Below are 19,628 nucleotides of genomic sequence, written 5' to 3' on the forward strand. Positions count from 1 at the left end.
CCACAAAGATTTCAGAGTCAACAAAGTGTACTCCACATTTTTAAAAAGGTTTTCTTAAAATCAGTAAATGCATTGCTTTATTTACTTGAACTTTAACTGACAATGAAAATGAAGTAAGGAATACTTACCTGAGTCCATATCTTAGATATCTTTATAACCCTACATAAGAGGAATCCTCTTAAAACAAAAGTGATGTGAGCCACACCCAGCCGTGAGTGCTGTCTCTTCACTTGCCCCAACCTTCAGCAGTGCTCCTCAAAGCTGAAGGATAAGAACATGTGTAATTTTTGCAGTTTGAAGCTTCACGGCCCAAACCTCAAACAAATTTTTCAGTTTAATTAACCACTGTCCAGTGTCAACTATCCTGGTCTCCTCTATGTTGTAAATCAGAAGCTAAATTCAACAAGAACTTCTTCATCCATTATATGGTGACTATACCAATCTCTTGGAGAAGGCAATGGCACCCCACTCCAGTACTCTTGCCTGAAGAATCCCATGGACAGAGGAGCCTGGTAGGCTGCAGTCCATGGGGTCGCTAAGAGTCAGACACGACTGAGCAACTTCACTTTCATTTTTCACTTTCATGCATTGGAGTAGGAAATGGCAACCCACTCCAGTGTTCTTGTCTGGAGAATCCCAGGGATGGGGGAGCCTGGTGGGCTGCCGTCTATGGGGTTGCACAGAGTCAGACATGACTGAAGCGACTTAGCAGCAGCAGCAGCAGCAGCATACAAATCTCTGGGCTTCCCTAGTAGCTCAGATGGTAAAGCATCTGCCTGCAATGCAGGAGGCCTGGGTTCAATCCCTGGGTCGGTAAGATCCCCTGGAGGAGGACATGGCAAGCCACTCCAGTACTCTTGCCTGGAGAATTCCATGGACAGAGGAGGCTGGCAGGCTATAGTCCACAGGGTCGCAAAAAGTCAGACATGACTGAGCGACTAACACACACACACCCCAATCTCTATATATCTAAAGCCAAGCAAAAATTAGACCTTTAAACATGACTAGAGTAATTTATTTTGTCAGGATCTTAATAAGTCAAATGGCTCAGCGTATTTCTATGAGATTTAATTCAAGTGTGCAGGTGAATAAACAGATCTTAATTCCCAGCTTTGAAGACCGTGTTTATTTGCTCTCCCCCGTAAGCTTCAACTTTTCCAACCCTGAAGCCTGCTGAGATCCAGGGCCTCATCATTCCAACCAAAACACTTTTCTAAATCTAGACCCACCCAAAATTCTAAAGATGAAATATATCACATAAAACATTAAAAATCCTCTAAAAGGTGTTAGACAGTGGTATTAACACAAATCCACACATATCTCCTTGATGGGAAAAGGAATATATGGGTATAGAAAACAAAAAATCACGAGGCAGAAACCAGGTAACAATTCCTTATATCACTAATAAGTACACAAGGAGAAAAAAAACAGCTTAAGTAAAACTCTTTACTCTTAATTCTAGTCACGTAATTTATATTCCTCTTAAATTGCAAAGTAAGTTTGGTTTTTTACGAATCCTGATATTTTTAAGTTTGATGCTTTGTTAAATCAAACCCAGTTATGCACATTTTATCCCATAGAACATTTTATGTAGGTGCTGAATGCCCATCTGTTTCTAATATACTCCTAATACTTCTTAAAAGTGTTCCCCTGTTTCTGTTGTAAGCCCTGCCAAACAAGAAGAAATCTAAATTCTTACTAGCTGAAGGCATCCATTCCTGACAAAGAGTACAGATTTCTAATTCTGAAAATAATGAGACTGAATAATATCCTGTTAGCATAGCATCTTAGCCTCATTCCATATTTTCAAGTTAAACAATGTTACAAGTCCAACAGCTTTTCAAAAAAATGAACATTTATTATTAACTTCATTGATCCATCCTATCACAAAATTGCTAATATTTATCTCCACCCAATTCCAAATTCAAGATACATATTTGGAAACAAAAACCCTATCTCTGGCACCAATAATAGAGAACTTGCCTGTCAGATCCTATACAAATCAAGTTGGGCATAGATCCTTCCACTAGAACTTGGCATCACTGGGATAAAAAATCCTGTAATCATGTATAATACCAAGCTCAAACCTGACTAAGCCATCAAGATTATGAATGATCAAGCCATGCAAAATTTGACCCAAATGAGAAATACCTATCTTTCAGAGTACTTTATTTTACATTAAATTTTTTTACATTAAATTTTAAATATTGATAAAAATGAAATATGTAATCTGATCTTTGATGCAAAGACAACAGATTTTAACATGCTAGATATTCACCATTATAATCATGCCTTAGAAAACAGATGTTAAAATGAACAATTTTAATAAAGCTCTGACACAGGTAAGTTTCTAAATGTCCACTGAAGTTTTAGAGGAGCTAAAATAACATGAGTTTAGGGGGAAAAAAATGAGAAGGGCAAACTTGTGCCAAGAATTCAAAAGTTTCATAACCTGTAGAACTGAAATACACCTTCTCAGAATCATTTTTTATCTTTTGTTATGAGTGCTTCAATAAATACCAATATTTTTAGGAAAAAGACTTATGAAACTTTTAGCTTCTCCAAGAAGTATTAGCTTTGAGAAACCCATGTCCATTGGGTGTCTGAAAATGTTATTAGTTGATAATTAATAATATCATTGTTTATCCACCTAAAACATGTCTTTTAAGAATGAAAGACTGGATATATCCCTAACTTCAGAAGTATTCCTTAGGAAAACAATACTTCTAAAATTTTCTAAGCCTCCCAAAATATTGAAATCATCTCTGAAAGTGATGACTTCCCTAAGGACTTCCCTGGTGACTCAGACAATAAAGTGTCTACCTATAATGCGGGAGAGCCGGGTTCAATCCCTGGGTCAGGAAGATCTTCTGGAGAAGGAAATGGCAACCCATTCCAGTATTCTTGCTTGAAAAATCCCATGGACAGAGAAGGCTGGTAGGCTACAGTTCATGGGGTTGCAGAGTCCGACACGACTGAGCAACTTCACTTTCACTTTATACTTTCACCTTCTGAAAGAAAGTCATGTCTGACTCTTTGTGATCTCATGGACTGTAGCCTGCCAGGCTCCTCTGTCCATGGAATTCTCTGAGCCAGAACACTGGAGTGGGTAGCCATTCCTTTCTCCAGAGGATCTTCCCAACCCAGGTCTCCCACATTGCAGGCGGATTCTTTACCATCTGAGCCACCCAGAGAAGCCCAAGAATCCTGGAGTGGGTAGCCTATCCCTTCTTCAGGGGATCTTCCTGACCCAGGAATTGAATCAAGGTCTCCTACATTGCAGGCAGATTCTTTACCAACTGAGATACCAGGTAATATTCTTAATGACATCAGGATTAAAGGAATTTAACTAGATGATGTTTCTGCTCCTACCAAAGTATGTATCTTACTGTACAAAAGCTCAACTCTACTAGAAGATTTTAAAATATGGAGGGAGGAATTTAAGTAGAGTTACAGGTTTATTTTAACACATGAAGTGCTAATATCATCACAAAAAAATGAGGAAAAGGACCACAACTGTAAGCTGCTAATTCCTCTCGAGTGCTCGCACCACACGAGTCATAATCCTCATAGACTGGCACCTCAGCAATACATTTACAACCAAGATTAGCCGTGGCTGTTGTGTGGTTAACCAGATGGGATATTTTTTTTAAAACACATTACAAGGAAGCAGAAAGCGTGTATGAGGCATGTGTCATGAGTGCTTCAAGTCTGAATTAACTGAGATGTCCCAGGGAAGCCCAGAATACTCAAAAGGCAGGTCAAACAAAGATGATGAACTAAGATATGGTTGCAAAATAAATGTGGATGGAATCTTACATGGGTTTGTTTGAGGGCACAACGGACCTATTCAGAAAACAATAAACACATTCCCCTTCTAATTTAACAAATCCTCATTAATATTCAAGGCAGCCTGCCAAAACTGGAGGAAATTGAAAGGTTGCACCAAAGCAGTCACTGCAATAATCAGGAAAAATTACTTTGGTTCAACACATTTTACTTTGAGACAAAGCAGTATCCTTTCAACATAGTTCACCCTACATGTAAGCCCCTGAAGCAGATGCAGGTTATACATCTGGTGCTGTGAGCCACAGATTTCCCAAAAGAGCTTCTGAATGCACATGTTACTTTGCAATGCAAGGTACCTAAGTGTTTTTGTTTGTTTGTTTTTAATCAGTACCCATCAGGTCCTGATCCTGAGAGTTTGGCAGCACTGAGTTCTAGAAGCTCAAGGAAGGTTGAAACGAGCACTCTGATGTGCCAGTTCTATGCACTCATCAACTAACCATCAAGTAGAAAGTAAGAACTTGAATGAATTAATTGAGACTCAGAAACATTTTTCCAAAAACAGTCATTAACACCCAACATCAAGTAAAAAGACCCAAGCAAATATGAAAGTAGCTATGTATAGATGCTAACGAAAAATTAAAATCATTAGCCCTCAAGTAAGCATATACAATTCCCCAAAGAGTGAAGTATTTCTCAGAATGAACACTCACTGTCAAAGTCAAGCCCTTTAAGAATTAATTATTCCTCTTCCCCTCACTCCCACCACCAACTCTGACACAAAAATCTTAATGCATATTCCCAGGCTAAATGTTAACTCTGACAGGTAACAGGGGAAAATGTACAATTAAGGATCTTAACATGCTCATCCCAAAACTAAACTATTAACATGGTCAAAGGCATAAGCTCTTCAGTTTCTACAATAGCTATGGCCATTAACATTCATTAGGTGATGAAGTCAGAGAACAATGTAAGATGCTTTGAGATTGCTCATTTGCCCAAAGTTATATGATGTTCTGAAACAAAGGAAGACATATATTTTACATTGTATAAAATGAGCCACCAGCTTGAATCTGGGACGGAGGGAAAAAAATCACTCCATCAAACTGTTCTAATGCCAGAAGATATGTAAGTTTAAAGTTAGAATGTGTGGGATCCTCTGAGCCGTGCCTAGAAACTGCTGTGTAGTATAGATTACTCACGTCAAGGGTTGGCTGGGACTTTCTCAACATACTTAAAAGACCCTGTGGAAATGTTGACAGAGTGTTGGTGCTAATGGTAACTCAAACATGAGCAGATCTAAATATATACATTTATGAAGATTGTGAAACCACCACTTTCACACGAGTCCAAGTTTACACAAGGAGATAATCCAATTATTTAAATAGAAAAAAGCAAACTGCTCATAAACAGAGCTGGACTTCTATTCCATAAAGTACTTAAATACTTCTTATACTAACAGTATTTCAAAATAAGTTCTGCATACTTCCTAAGTACTATAAGCTAAGTGCCACGGTGCCTGACCTACCCAACTGCCTATAGGAAAAAATGCCCCCTCTATCCAAAGATTAAATTGGTTTTTTAAAAGGGGAAACAGGGTATGATGGAATTCTCACTGCGTACAAGTTAGTCAACTGTCTCTCATGGACCACGTGGGTCTTAGAATAGAAATTGACTCCTGCTTATTTCAGTGTTTTAATTTTAAGACAATAAATGGAAAGTCAACTGGATAGCTTATTTGGTGTCATAAACACAGCCCTCAAGAACCACCAGTGTCATAACTAACCAGATTAAAGGATCCATGTGTTTTAGATGTGGGTTATACCACTGTATTTTAAAATAGAGAATGAATACTGTTAGCTACACTGTCCTAGAGACAGGTCTCTTCAAATGAAGATAATAAAAAAAAATTTTTAATTGTCTTAATGAAAAACACACTAGCAAACCCTTAGGGCTGACAAGCATTATTGTCTAACAATTATTCAGGAATACACGATTATGCAAAAATAACAAGTGAAAGCTTTATTACACTCAATCTAGGTCACTGTGTGGAGAAGGCGATGGCGCCCCACTCCAGTGCTCTTGCCTGGAGTCCCATGGACGGAGGAGCCTGGTGGGCTGCAGTCCATGGGGTCACGAAGAGTCGGACGCAACTGAGCGACTTCACTTTCACTTTTCACTTTCATGCATTGGAGAAGGAAATAGCAACCCACTCCAATGTTCTTGCCTGCAGAATCCCAGGGACGGGGGAGCCTGGTGGGCTGCCGTCTATGGGGTCGCACAGGGTCGGACATGACTGAAGCAACTTAGCAGCAGCAGCAGCAGGTCACTGTGGGTGAAATACCACACAGACTTAATTAAAATTAGAAAGATTCACTATTAAATCTTCAGACCTACACAGGGTTTGCTGCTGCTGCTAAGTCACATCAGTCGTGTCCGACTCTGTGCGACCCTATAGACGGCAGCCCACCAGGCTCTCCCGTCCCTGGGGTTCTCCAGGCAAGAACACTGGAGTGGGTTGCCATTTCCTAGTTCTCAGTAATTTTTAAACCAATCACCTGCATTTAACATTTATCAAAGTTCATTTTAACATGCTTTGTCAGTTTGCTAAGTTAATAGCAATCAATACCTTAGTTTGAAATCGCGCTACTTAATCGTTCTTGTTCTAAGAAGTTATGTGTATTCAGAACAAGAAGAAATGAAAATGAGGAAAATCAATATGGGAGGAGAAGAAAATGAACACAGAGGAACACACTATGCGACAAATTGCAGGCTATATGCTTTCATCATTTTTGAAAGCAGTGCTTATTACTCATAATTTCTGTTTATCAGAAGTGAATAAACAGATTAGAGAGTTTAAGAAACCTTTCCAAAGTCATACACTTTGTTAGTGACAAATTTAAATCCAGCTCTGACCTATGATTTCAAAAGCCAGGCTTTTAATTTCCTCATTAAAAGATATATGTACAGCACCTAGGGATAAAATGCATTGTACCAAGATTAAAACCGTGAGAAGTTTCTTTCAAATTAGGCTGTGCCCTTGTAATTTGCTCACTGCCCCATGCTCTGTTTTTAGCTACAAGGAAATAATCAAGCATCCTTTTGATGATTAGTCACTAAGAGTACTAAGCTAATTCTTTCCTAACATAACTAGGACTATACTAAGTCCCATAAATCAACAAAATTAGGATGTCATCCCCAAGAACACTTCAGAGTCAAACTGCTGATATAGCAAGAAGGATAATAGGGGAAACTGAGTTACAGGTTTCTTCTGGCAGAAGTTAAAGAGAAATCCTCAAAATTATAAATGGAAAGTCTTTTAACGGTTTGGGCATACAGCAAAAGGCCAGCATTTTAAAAACTGGAATCTCCAATTGACAAGTTCAAAAACACATCACCCCCAAACCATGCAATTTCCTGCAAATGGGCCACTCCCCTCACTGTCTTTGAAGACAAATCCCACCCTGGACAAGGAGCCTTTGATGTAACACAGCAAGTGTACCTATGTAATTAGAAAGGCTCTGTACGCCATCCAAATGAGTCCAACTAGACTTTCAAGATGCACTGCAGTGAAGCGGTACGGACTGACACACCGACAGGGTTCAAGAGCCGGTTGCCTCTGCTCCCAGCCACAATTCTCCTTTCCTCCTCCAAGCAAACTGCACCTGCAGTGCTGGAAAAGTGTCAATACTAGTTGGTCACTCTGAAAAAGTGGCGAAACCGGATGTGTGCACGTTTACAGACATGTGCTCGCTCAGTCGTGTCCAACTCCTTGAGACCCCATAGACTGTAGCCCACCAGGCTCCTCTGTCCATGGAATTTTCCAGGCAAAAATACTAGGGTGGGCTGCCCTTTCCTTCTCCAGGATATCTTCCTGACCCAGGGATCGAACCTGTGTCTCTGGCATCTCCTGCATCGACAGGCAGATTCTTTACTACTAGCGCCAACTGGGAAGCCCGTTTGCAGATATAGATTTGTATATAGAGTCCCACATTTATGCCTGTATATATAAATATATTCATATGCTGTTTTCTGAACCATTTGAGTACAAGTTGTGAATGTTACATTCTACACTGAAATAACACTCTACACTGAAATTTCATGTTCAGTATATATTTCTAAAACAAGACATTGTCTTACAATACCTTCCATATTGATATAATCCAATACTATGTTCTAACTGCAGTCCATATTCAGTTATCCCAATACTGTTCCTTTTAATCTACTTTTTTCCTAGACTAGAATCCCATCCAAGATTATGCATTACAATAGGCTGTCATACCTATCAGTCTCCCTTATTCTGGAACAGTTCCTCTTTTGTGAGTTTGATATTTTGGAAGAGAACAGGTCAGTTATTTACAGGATATCTATTTGAGTGACTGATCTCACATTTGGGGAATAACGTAGGAACTGATGGTATGGCCTTTTTTGTGTAGATCAAGAAGCACTTGATGAATCTGGTTGCAATACTGGTGATACTAATTTTGATCCCTTGGCTAAAGTTATACCTGCCAGGTTTCTATATTATAAGGTCACTATTTTACCCTCTGTAACAGGGGCCCCAAACCCCAGGGCGGATACTGGCTCCAGACCTGTTAGGAAATGATCGAAGCTTCATCTGCAGCTCCCTGGTGGTACAGAATCTACCTGTAATACAGGAAGGAGACCCGGGTTCGATCCCTGGGTTGGATCAGGAAGTTCCCCTGGAGAAGGAAATGACAACCCGTTCCAGTATTCTTGTCTGGAGAATTCCATGTAGAGGAGCCTGGCAGGCTACAGTCTATGGGGTTACAAACAGTAGGACACAGCTGAGCAGGCTAACAGCTTCACTTTCACTTTATCGCTCACATTGCCTGAAACATCAGTCATGTTACCTGCACCATCCCCCTCCACACTGCTGGCATTACTGCCTGAACCATCCCACCTCCCCCCGCTGGACAAACTGTCTTCCACGAAACTGGTCCCTGGTGCCAAAAAGGTTTGGAACTGATGCTCCAGAAGACATATTTTTTGAGGAGATATAGTAAGACTAAGTACCCATCCTGTTCTTCAAACTTCCACACTGGTTTTAGTATTCCTTGATGAGGAGCCATGAAATTAAAAGACGCTTACTCCTTGGAAGGAAAGTTATGACCAACCTAGAAGCATATTTAAAAGCAGAGACATTACTTTGCCAACAAAGGTCCATTTAGTCAAGACCAGTTTTTCCAATAGCCATGTATGGATGTGAGAGTTGGACTGTGAAGAAAGCTGAGCGCCAAAGAATTGATGCTTTTGAACTGTGGTGTTGGAGAAGACTCTTGAGAATCCCTTGGACTGCCAGGAGATCCAACCAGTCCATGCTAAAGGAAATCAGTCCTGAATATTCACTGGAAGGACTGATGTTGAAGCTGAAACTCCAATGTGGCCACCTGATGAGAAGAGCTGACTCATCAGCTCTGATGATGGGAAAGACCCTGATGCTGGGAAAGACTGAAGGTGGGAGGAGAAGGGGAAGACAGAGGATGAGATGGTTGGATGGCATCATCGATTCAATGGAAATGAGTTTGAGTAAACTCCGGGTGTTGGTGATGGACAGGGAGGCCTGGTGTGCTGAAGTCCATGGGGTGCCAAAGAGTCAGACACGACTGAGTGACTGAACTGAACTAGCTTGATGTGTGTGCCTGTGCAGTCACTAAGTCGTGTCCAGCTCTTTATGACCGCATGCACTGTAGCCCACCAGGCCCCTCTGTCCATGGAATTCTCCAAGCAAAAATACTGGAGTGGGTTGCCATTTCCTCCTCCAGGGGATCTTCTTGACCCAGGGACTGAACTCGTGTCTCGTGCATTGCAGGTGGATTCTTTGCCACTGAGCCACCTGTGTAGCCCAGTGATTCTTGCCTGAATCAACTATTCTTTGGATGACTCTCAAAGGTGATTCTCTAACTCCGTCATTCTTCTCCATTTATCAGGGGGCATTCTGGCGTTGGAATGAGCTTTCCCTTCTCCCTCATTTGTTGGTCTGCTTGCTTGTTTATATCCGTGGGGAATCACAGACTTTGTTCATTGTACTATCATATGTTATGTTTGTGCTCAACTTATCCTAGATTTGTTCACTGAGAGCCTTTAAAGGTGTTATTGTTCATTCACTAAGGTGCTGTGGATTTTAAGTTGTATTTTGCATACTGCCAAGTGCTTAGGGATAGAGAAGAAAGAGATTCATTCTAGAGAGCTAAGATACAGGTGGTAAGATGACCTGGGTCTTGAAGAGAGACCAGGAGTTTGTGAGCTGGAGGAGAATATCCGAAGGAGAGAAACAGGACACGTGCAGATATCTGTACACGGTTGGAGGAGGCTGAACTCTTTGTCCTTGTATGCCAGATAAACCTTGGCCTATCTTATTGACAGTCTACCTTTCAGACAACAGCAGAAACAGCAAAAGGAGACATTCAATACTTAATTGGAATACAAGGAAGCATTTGCTGAGAATTATAATATTCAGTTCAGTTAGTCATTCAGTCATGTCCGACTCTTTGCAACCCCATGAACTGCAGCACGCCAGGCCTCCCTGCCCATCACCAACTCCTGGAGTTCACCCAAACTCATGTCCATTGAGTCGGTGATGCCATTCAGCCATCTCATTCTCTGTCATCCCCTTCTCCTCCTGCCCCCAATCCCTCCCAGCATCAGGGCCTTTTCCAATGAGTCAACTCTTCACATCAGGTGGCCAAAGTACTGGAGTTTCAGCTTTAGCATCAGTCCCTCCAATGAACACCCAGGACTGATCTCCTTTAGAATGGACTGGTTGGATCTCCTTGCAGTCCAAGGGACTCTCAAGAGTCTTCTCCAACACCACAGTTCAAAAGCATTAATTCTTCAGCGCTCAGCTTTCTTTACAGTCCAACTCTCACATCCATACATGACCACTGGAAAAATCATAGCCTTGACTAGACGGAACTTTGTTGGCAAAGTAATGTCTCTGCTTTTGAATATGCTATCTAGGTTGGTCATAACTTTCCTTCCAAGGAGTAAGCATCTTTTAATTTCATGGCTGCAATCACCATCTGCAGTGATTTTGGAGCCCAAAAAAATAAAGTCTGATACTGTTTCCCCATCTATTTTCCATGAAGTGGTGGGACCAGATGCCATGATCTTAGTTTTCTGAATGTTGAGCTTTAAGTCAACTTTTTCACTCTCCTCTTTCACTTTCATCAAGAGGCTCTTTAGTTCCTCTTCACTTTTTGTCATAAGGGTGGTGTCATCTGCATATCTGAGGTTATTGATATTTCTCCTGGAAATCTTGATTCCAGCTTGTGCTTCCTCCAGCCCAGCATTTCGCATGATGTACTCTGCATATAAGTTGAATAAACAGGGTGACAATATACAGCCTTGACGTACTCCTTTTCCTATTTGGAACCAGTCTGTTGTTCCATGTCCAGTTCTAACTGTTGCTTCCTGACCTGCATATAGGTTTCTCAAGAGGCAGGTCAGGTGGTCTGGTATTCCCATCTCTTTCAGAATTTTCCACAGTTTATTGTGATCCACACAGTCAAAGGCTTTGTCATAGTCAATAAAGCAGAAATAGATGTTTTCCTGGAACTCTTTTGTTTTTTCCACGATCCAGCGGATGTTGGCAATTTGATCTCTGGTTCCTCTGCCTTTTCTAAAACCAGCTTGAACATCTGGAAGTTCACAGTTCAGGGGTTTATAAGTATAGAATACATAGAAACTGCAACAGTAGAAGTAAAATCTAAGACTTTAAGAATGTATTTCCTTTTTAAGTTTGGAAGGATACAGGATTGGCTTTGCAGCCAACATTTCTAAGTTAGAAAAGGAATTAAGAGGATATTTTCAAAATAATATTCTACTTACATAATCTCAATGAGGAAAAAAAATGAATGATATGATATTCTATAGAATTCAATAAGGTTTCATAGGAAGTCCTCTGATGAATTTAAACATTTAAGCAACATGTACAAAAGGATATATTCATGAGAAAAACAGAAAAATCACAAAGAAATATGAAGAAGGCTAAAGTTTCCTAAGGTTTATGGGAAATATTTTTAAGAGCAAAATTAACAAGATGACATTGTTAAGCTCAACTTTTAAATATAATGTAACAATAGATGAAAGAGACAGAAAACTTATTTTCTGCTTCCATTTTATATTTATTAAAAATAAAGACATGAAAAGAGACAATATCACAGATTAATAAAAAATAGTGAATATGGGATAGACAAGAAGATCCTAGTAAATATATCTTTTTTTAATATTAAGAAATTGATTCCTGAAAAAAATGGAGGGCTTTAAAGATGGGACATGAATAAATGTCTCATTTTCAATAAGTTGGGAAAACTGAATTTCTAGAACTCCAGATTCTAGAAGATGCTTTAGGACACTAGCATTGTAAGCACTCTTAATTAATATAAACACCTATTTTGGTATTTATAAGTCACTAAGAACAAGTTATTTTAAAATTAACCTAATTATTTAAAAACATCATAATATCCCTTGCTTTCTCTCCCTACCTATGCATCATTGTCTCTTTCTATATACACAGAGATCTACAGATAGAAAGATACAGAAATAATACAATCATATTTGGTAAATTATTTTACAAGTAAGTTGCAGACACCACAATACCTCACATGCAATTATCCTGCGTATACCTTCGGAGAATAAGAACATTGTCTTACATATTCACAATATCATTGTCAGACCTCAGAAATTTAGCATGGACAAAACATTATTATTAATACGCTATCTATATCCATCCTTTGTCTATATCCATCCATCCACTGGGGATGTCAGCCATCCCCAATGTTTTGTTTTTCCCTCTATCCAGAAACTAATTAAGAACTGTGGGCTGCATTTGGTTGTTTCTTTAGTCCTTTTAATTTGGAACACCTTCCCCACTATTTTTTGTCTTTCTTGACATTGAGATTTTTAGAATCAAAGCCAGTTTTCTTATGGAATATCCTTTAATCTGCATTTGAAAGACTATGGCCATATAATTTGGGCTTCCTCCTCAATGGCTCAGAGGGTAAAGAATCTGCCTGCAGTGCAGGAGACACAGGAAATGTAGGTTCAATCTCTGGGCCTGGACGATCCCCGGGAGGCAACCCACTCCAGTATTCTTGCCTGGAAAATTCCATGGACAGAGGAGCCTGGCAGGCTATACAATTAGACATGCCATTTTTCCATCATTGATACAATCATTTAGTTCAGGCAGGGACCATCATCAACTAATACCATTAGGTAAAAGTTTATTGGGAAAAAAATATCCCCCAGGAGATTACTTACTAATTCCAAAGGGGGAAGTTGCCTTTATAGTGAGGAGATTTGGTCGAATCCACATTAACCAAGGGATCAAACTGAGTATCACCACCAAAAACAGAACAAGTTGCCTTATGTGCTTCCTGATGTGGTGAAATGGGGAGTCATATTTGTCAAGAATTTTTGTCAACAGATACTTCTTCTAATGACTTTGTAATCACTAAGTCTCCATTTCATTTTCAGGGATGCTCAACTTAATATTGCAGAGGCACGTTTCTTCCTCTTTATTCTTTTCATTGTTACTCATAGTACTCTGACAGCAACATATTTCAAAAAGAAGTGGAGCCAAAGAGGAAGATAAGGAGCTAGTAGACAGATGATGAAGGATTGTCTGCTCATTAAGAAGCAATTATCAGTGCACCAGCCCCAAGCTTCCTGTATCCTGCATCGAACCTGGACTGGTGATTCGTTTCTTATATGATATTATACATGTTTTAATGCCATTCTCCCAAATCATCCCCTCTCCCTCTCCCACAGAGTCCAAAAGACTGTTCTATACATCTGTCTCTTTTGCTGTCTCGCATATAGGGTTGTCATTACCATCTTTCTAAATTCCATATATATGCCTTAGTATAAAATCCCATGGATGGAGGAGCCTGTTAAGCTGCAATCCATGGGGTCGCTAAGAGTCGGACACAACTGAGCGACTTCACTTTCACTTTCCACTTTCCTGCATTGGAGAAGGAAATGGCAACCCACTCCAGTGTTCTTGCCTGGAGAATCCCAGGGACAGGGGAGCCTGGTGGGCTGCAGTCTATGGGGTCGCACAGAGTCCGACACGACTGAAGTGACTTAGCATAGCATAGCATAGCATACGATATTGGTGTTTTTCTTTCTGGCTTACTTCACTCTGTATAATAGGCTCCAGTTTCATCCACCTCATTAGAACTGATTCAAGTGTATTCTTTTTAATGGCTGAGTAATACTCCATTGTACAGGAAGCTTGGGGCTGGTGCACTGGGATGACCCAGAGGGATGGTATGGGGAGGGATGTGGGAGGGGGGTTCAGGATGGGAAACACGTGTACACCCGTGGCGGATGCATGTTGATGTATGGCAAAACCAATACAATATTGTAAAGTAAAAAAATAAATAAAATAAAGAAGCAATTAATCAGGCCCATACACACAGGCACTTGTGCAAGCACAGACACATATATACATGCCCATACATCCCAAGCGAGTGGGCTGGGGTGACATTAGGTACTTTTTGGGAAAATCAGTCTATCATTGTGGAATAGAAGCATTTCTAAGGCCATCACATGAAGTCGTACACTACAAAGCTCTAGGGGACACTATTTACATATAGCAGTTCTGCCTCGAAAGAATATGAAGCAGAGAGTCCCACCTGATGGCCACGAGCCCTAGGCAGACTATAGAAGTACTTTGTTTTCCCCCTAAATTTTTTTTTCTGGAAATTCAGCTTTCTTGTTTTTTCTTGAATAATCAGATGGTATGGGCATCATACCATCATTCCTGCTTAATAACCATCAACTGAGGTATATGGCAGTTGCCTCCATCAAACAGACATGCCCTGTCCACTTCAGCTCATCACTCTCCATGGTCTAGCATGTGACCAGCTTCACACACAGAGCAGCCAACTGGCCTCAAGGATCACCTTCCATAAAAGAGATAAGACACTCAAGTTCATGCTCTCATTGACGACATTTTCGTAACATTCAATTCACTTACTGCCTGGGAGAGGTACAGCATCTCACAAACCACTGTAACTTCCTCTCTGTGAGTTAATAATCATGAAATAGCAACTTTTTCACTGTAGCCTAGTAGAGACCAGTTGGCATAAAGAAAAATAGTATTATTAGATAAGAAATATCAGTGAAAAACAAAATTAGATTCAAGTATTAAACTACTATAAATATTTAAATGTACCTAAATTTCACACATATGTGATAAAAAAAAAAAAATAATCACTTTGTAAAATGGCTTGCTGCTGCTGCTGCTAAGTCACTTTAGTCGTGTCCAACTCTGTGTGACCCCTGTCCCTGGGATTCTCCAGGCAAGAACACTGGAGTGGGTTGCCATTTCCTTTTCCAATGCATGAAAGTGAAAAGTGAAAGGTAAAATGGCTTACATATTTTAAAATCTATGTTCACAGAGCAAAAGAATCTCCTGAAAGGCTGTGTGATAAAGTCAGAAATTGCAAAGAAATTCTTATTAAACAAAGAAACAAATTGGAAAAATTATAGCAACACACAAAAAGAGTACATTTTTTTTGTGTATTGAATACTTGTAGATTAACATGGAGAATGGTTTTCTTAGAAGAGGAAGCAGGGAACTTAAACTGCTAAACATTGATCAAAGAAATGGAAAAATGTACATGAAAATATGTTCAACCTCACTAGTGACAAAAAATATGCAAATTAAAACAAGAAGTCAACCTCATCATATATTAAAGTTTAGGAGTTGGCTGATTAAAAACTATCAGTAAGCATTTAGAAAATGATGACCTCATATACTCCTGGTAGTAACATAAATTAGTACAGATCTTCTGGAGTATAATTTAGCAATACTGTAGTTTTTCTTTGACCCAGCAATGTAACTTTCAGGAATACTACAGAAAGAAATGGACAAATACATAAAGGTATAAAATTCACATCACAGCATTTGTTTTTATAGTGAAAAAGTAGTAAACTGCCAAAATGTCCAGCAATAGAATACTGAATAATTTATATTAGATCTAAAATATGGACTTTAAAGATCATTTGTTATATATAGCAATGTTATCATGCAAAGAAGGCTCTGTTGATATAGAAAAATGTGAGAAGGCAAATTATAAAAATGATACAGGATTCATTTAAAAACACATACATGTGTATAATGGCATTATATTCTGGAGTATAACTGATTTTTTTTCTTTTAAGTTCATTCTTAGTCCTTAGGTTTTTCTTTATTCAAATAAACAAGTGGAATTCACTGGCTCAGGGAAGAGTTTCTCAAAGAAAGAAGTGCAAATACTCAAATTTTAAGTTTCCAAATGAGATTTTAAAACCCTTAAAAGAAACAAAACCTTCCCATTCCTTTCATTTCACCATGTTATGAGACACTGAGTTTTGACTTTCAAAAACAGAGGCAAAATTCACAGAGAACAAAAGTTTCTTTCCTAAATAAGCATGAAAGATTATCAGAGCCAATTACCTGCTTAGACAGGATAAAGACCCGATGAATCGCCAGGTGGGGAAAGAAGAAGAGAACTCTCAGTTTAGGCGGAGTGTGTCTCTACCAAGGGTTGTATGCCCTAACCTTAATATTCATATCTTGTCCAGATAAGCTAGAGAGTCAGACCAGAAGATATATGTGAAACCTAGGAATACAGGCACATCTAGCTGTGTGCTTCCAAGCTGGACACTTAAGAGCCACGAGATGGAGACGTGGGAGTGAGGTATGGAGAGCCTACGAAGGCCTCTCATGCCCAAAGCAGTCTAGGAGACCATCCGAAATTACCTCACATGCCAAGAAGAGCTCAGATGGGGCTGATAGAGTCCACAGGTTAGGGCCAGAGGGCAGAGGCCTTGAGGGCATGAACTGAGGTCCTGGCAGTAGTGTGCAGGGCTAGCCGTGGACGAGTCAAGACCAGCGCTGACCATGCACAACAGCGCAGAGTGGCACCGGGATGACGGAGGCCCCCCACTGCTTCTTCTCCCCAGACAAGCCTGATGCAAACCTTGCTGAGGAGCCAGTGGTGAGGAGGAGGAAAGGGCAGAGCTCATCTGGGGATGAAAATGGAAAAACACTTAATTGACAGAGTACTCGAATTTACCAGGATTAATTTTCCACTACTAAGAAGAACAAGGCTTCAAGACAGACACTAAACTCAAGTGTAGAAAATAAAGCAACTTTGCTGCACCCCTGGGCATGTGTCTTAGGAAATGTCTTTATTCTAAATACACACAAAGAATATCTTAGAAATACAGATGCAACAACATTAACAGTGGTTAATGCAAGGAAGGAGAATGAATCCATCATTTTTCTGTACACTCTTTGGCATTTCATCAAGTCTTACAATAAACCCATGTTACCTTAAGAGAAAACAAAATTACTTTGGAAATAAAAGTTAAGTGACAATTATTCTGCCTTAAAATGTTTTAAAGAATTGAAAGTAATAATTCCATTTTAAAAATAATTTTGGTAGCAAAATACAAGGGACTACTTTTCTCCACTTCTTAGTTTCTACTTTTCATTATCCTACTTTCACATGTGGAGTGGAGAGAAAAACAGTCCTTAATGCCTGTGATTCATCTACAAGAACAAAGTTGCCCGTGTGCCGTTTGCATCATAGGCACTGAACGCACGTGCGTACCCCAGCAAAGGTCATAATTTTTCAGGGAAGTGTTACTGTCTCTTTATAAAAAATAAAAATTTTAATTTGCTTAAAATACACACAGAAACCCAAAGGCCTTAATAACCATAATTACAATTTCCTCCAAGTAGAACATTCATAAGCCTTAAATCTCTCTACTGAGTTTTATTGCTAGTAATTAGGCAAAGTACACAGAACTAAGAAGTGTGTGCGTGTGTTTGTGTGTGTTTAATTTAATAGAATCAAGAAATATTTGTATCATTTAGCCCCCACTTTTCAATACTGAACTGAAATATTCAAGGAAAGGGAAGAGAGATGGGAAGAATTCAGACGAGGTGGAAAAGGACTTTCTAGATTAGTTCAACATCCAAATAAATGTAGTATTTGGATCATGCTCATATAAGTTATTTGTTTTAATTATTCCCTAAACTTTCCAAAAACATTTAGTGGGAAAGCTGAAACCAAGATTGGTTTTTCAAACTACAGTGCTATATTAGCAAGTAGTCCTTTCAAGTCCTGCTCTGCAAAATGTGGTCCCTAGACTCCAGGCAGCAGCACCCTCTGGAAGCAGAATCTCAGGCCTCCCCCTACACCTACTGAATGCAAATCCATTTCAAAACAAGATCCCCCCTTGACTCCTACACATTACTTTAATGCATTCAGATCCAAGTTTTGAATGTAGCACCTCCCTCCAAAATAAAAGTTATAATAAGGAAAATTAATCTCAGAGAGATTAATTAACCCTAACCCTAAACCTGCTTTTTGTGCTTGCCTATACATAGATTATAATCAATTCAAAGGGGAATTTTATCTATCAGAAAAATCAAAAATCATAATTAAAATCTTTCCATTGTAGTTTTTCAGTCTTAAACTGCAAATTAAAAATGGGTTAATGTTCAAAAGAAACGTGGGTGTAAGATTTATTTTCCAAGGTTATTTGTTGACTCTATTTAACCCTCAGGATAGGAAACTACTTGGTTACCAGGTACCATCCTCGTCCAATAAAAGCTACATAATAAGAGATCTCTCAAACAGCTGAAAGATGAGGTTTAAGAGTACATTATATAAAGAAGAAGTAACAACGATTAGGAAATATAGAAGTTAAGATTTTCAAGTTTTCATTCATTGAAATTTACAACCCTCATATTGGAATTTACCCTAAATTTACAACCCACACAAACCTGGCACAGAGTCTGCTGGGTCTTGCCACATTGGATCAGACTCACGCTTCTTCCTGTCCAGGATTCTGATGATGGCACCAAGGGACACGCTGTGGGAAGAATGGCTGTTCTTTGATGTCAGCCTCAAAGGTTAGGAGTGTACCCAAAACATCCTAACTCCCTGTAATAACCCATTATGAAGCTGTCATCCACAAAGTTAGTTAAATCATTTTTGAGGTTATTTATATTTTTTACCCCTACTTCCTCTTAGAGAAATCAGTTCCATAAGTTTGTAACTAGATGGGTAAGGTGGTGTTTTCTAGTCCTACTGCTCAACAAAACAGAATAAGGCAGTGTCCATATTATCAATATTATTCACATCTTCCATGATGTAAATGGAAAATGGCCACGTGTCCTCACAGCAATTGTGTCCATTGATTCCTATTGTTTTGTTTTGTTTTCTTTTCTCTCCATGGGCAGGCATTTTCTATTGTGACCACTTTAGACTCCTTGTATCTTCTCCAATTTCATTATAGATCTTTTGAAGAGAGTATCAGTCTATTACAAAGAACCAGTATACTGCTAATTTGTTCACAGACAAGAGAGTGCTCTCCACTTGATTTCAAAATTCATTTCCTGATAACTTATGACCAAACTCAAATTCTTAGAGATGCTGTAACCTGTCATGAAAATTAGAAGCAAACAAACTAGAAACTTAACTTCCCATACTGACAATTTTCCTTCTTTGTTAATTTTTTTATTTGTTGGTTTTTCCCGGTGGCATTGGGGAGCTTCTTTCTTATATTTGCCCACCATTGTGAACATAAATTCATCCACCCGTTTCTGTTTCTCAGGTAACCTCTTGAGAAATGAGTTAATGTGCAAAAATTTCTCTTCTTGTATGGCTCAACCTCATAGTATCTGGCAGAGATGAGCATTGGCAGCAAAAAGTACAACCTACATACCCTTTAAAAATAGTAAGTTACATTGACCATCAATTTTTAAGATACCCAGCTTGGCACAGACTTTAAAATTGAGCCTAGTTCTAAAC

General features: G+C 39.3%; 1 protein-coding gene across 19 annotated transcripts in view; it reads right to left on the reverse strand.

Moving 5' to 3' along the window:
* RSPO2 (R-spondin 2) overlaps positions 1-19,628 on the reverse strand; it is a 176,616-nt gene that overhangs the window by 93,771 nt on the left and 63,217 nt on the right. For 12 of the 19 annotated variants that reach the window (XM_086336308.1, XM_086336305.1, XM_086336306.1 and 9 more), the window contains one exon: positions 18,599-18,687. The exons of the other annotated variants lie outside the window; for them this stretch is intronic. In XM_086336308.1, the coding sequence (XP_086192434.1) occupies positions 18,599-18,687 (89 nt within the window). The remainder of the gene's footprint in view (positions 1-18,598; positions 18,688-19,628) is intronic. 19 annotated transcript variants of the gene reach the window in all.

This window comes from Bos grunniens, chromosome 14 (assembly GCF_055505025.1).
Source record: "Bos grunniens cultivar Pamir isolate PY7600 chromosome 14, Bosgru_T2T1.0, whole genome shotgun sequence".
Lineage (NCBI taxonomy): Eukaryota > Metazoa > Chordata > Mammalia > Artiodactyla > Bovidae > Bos > Bos grunniens.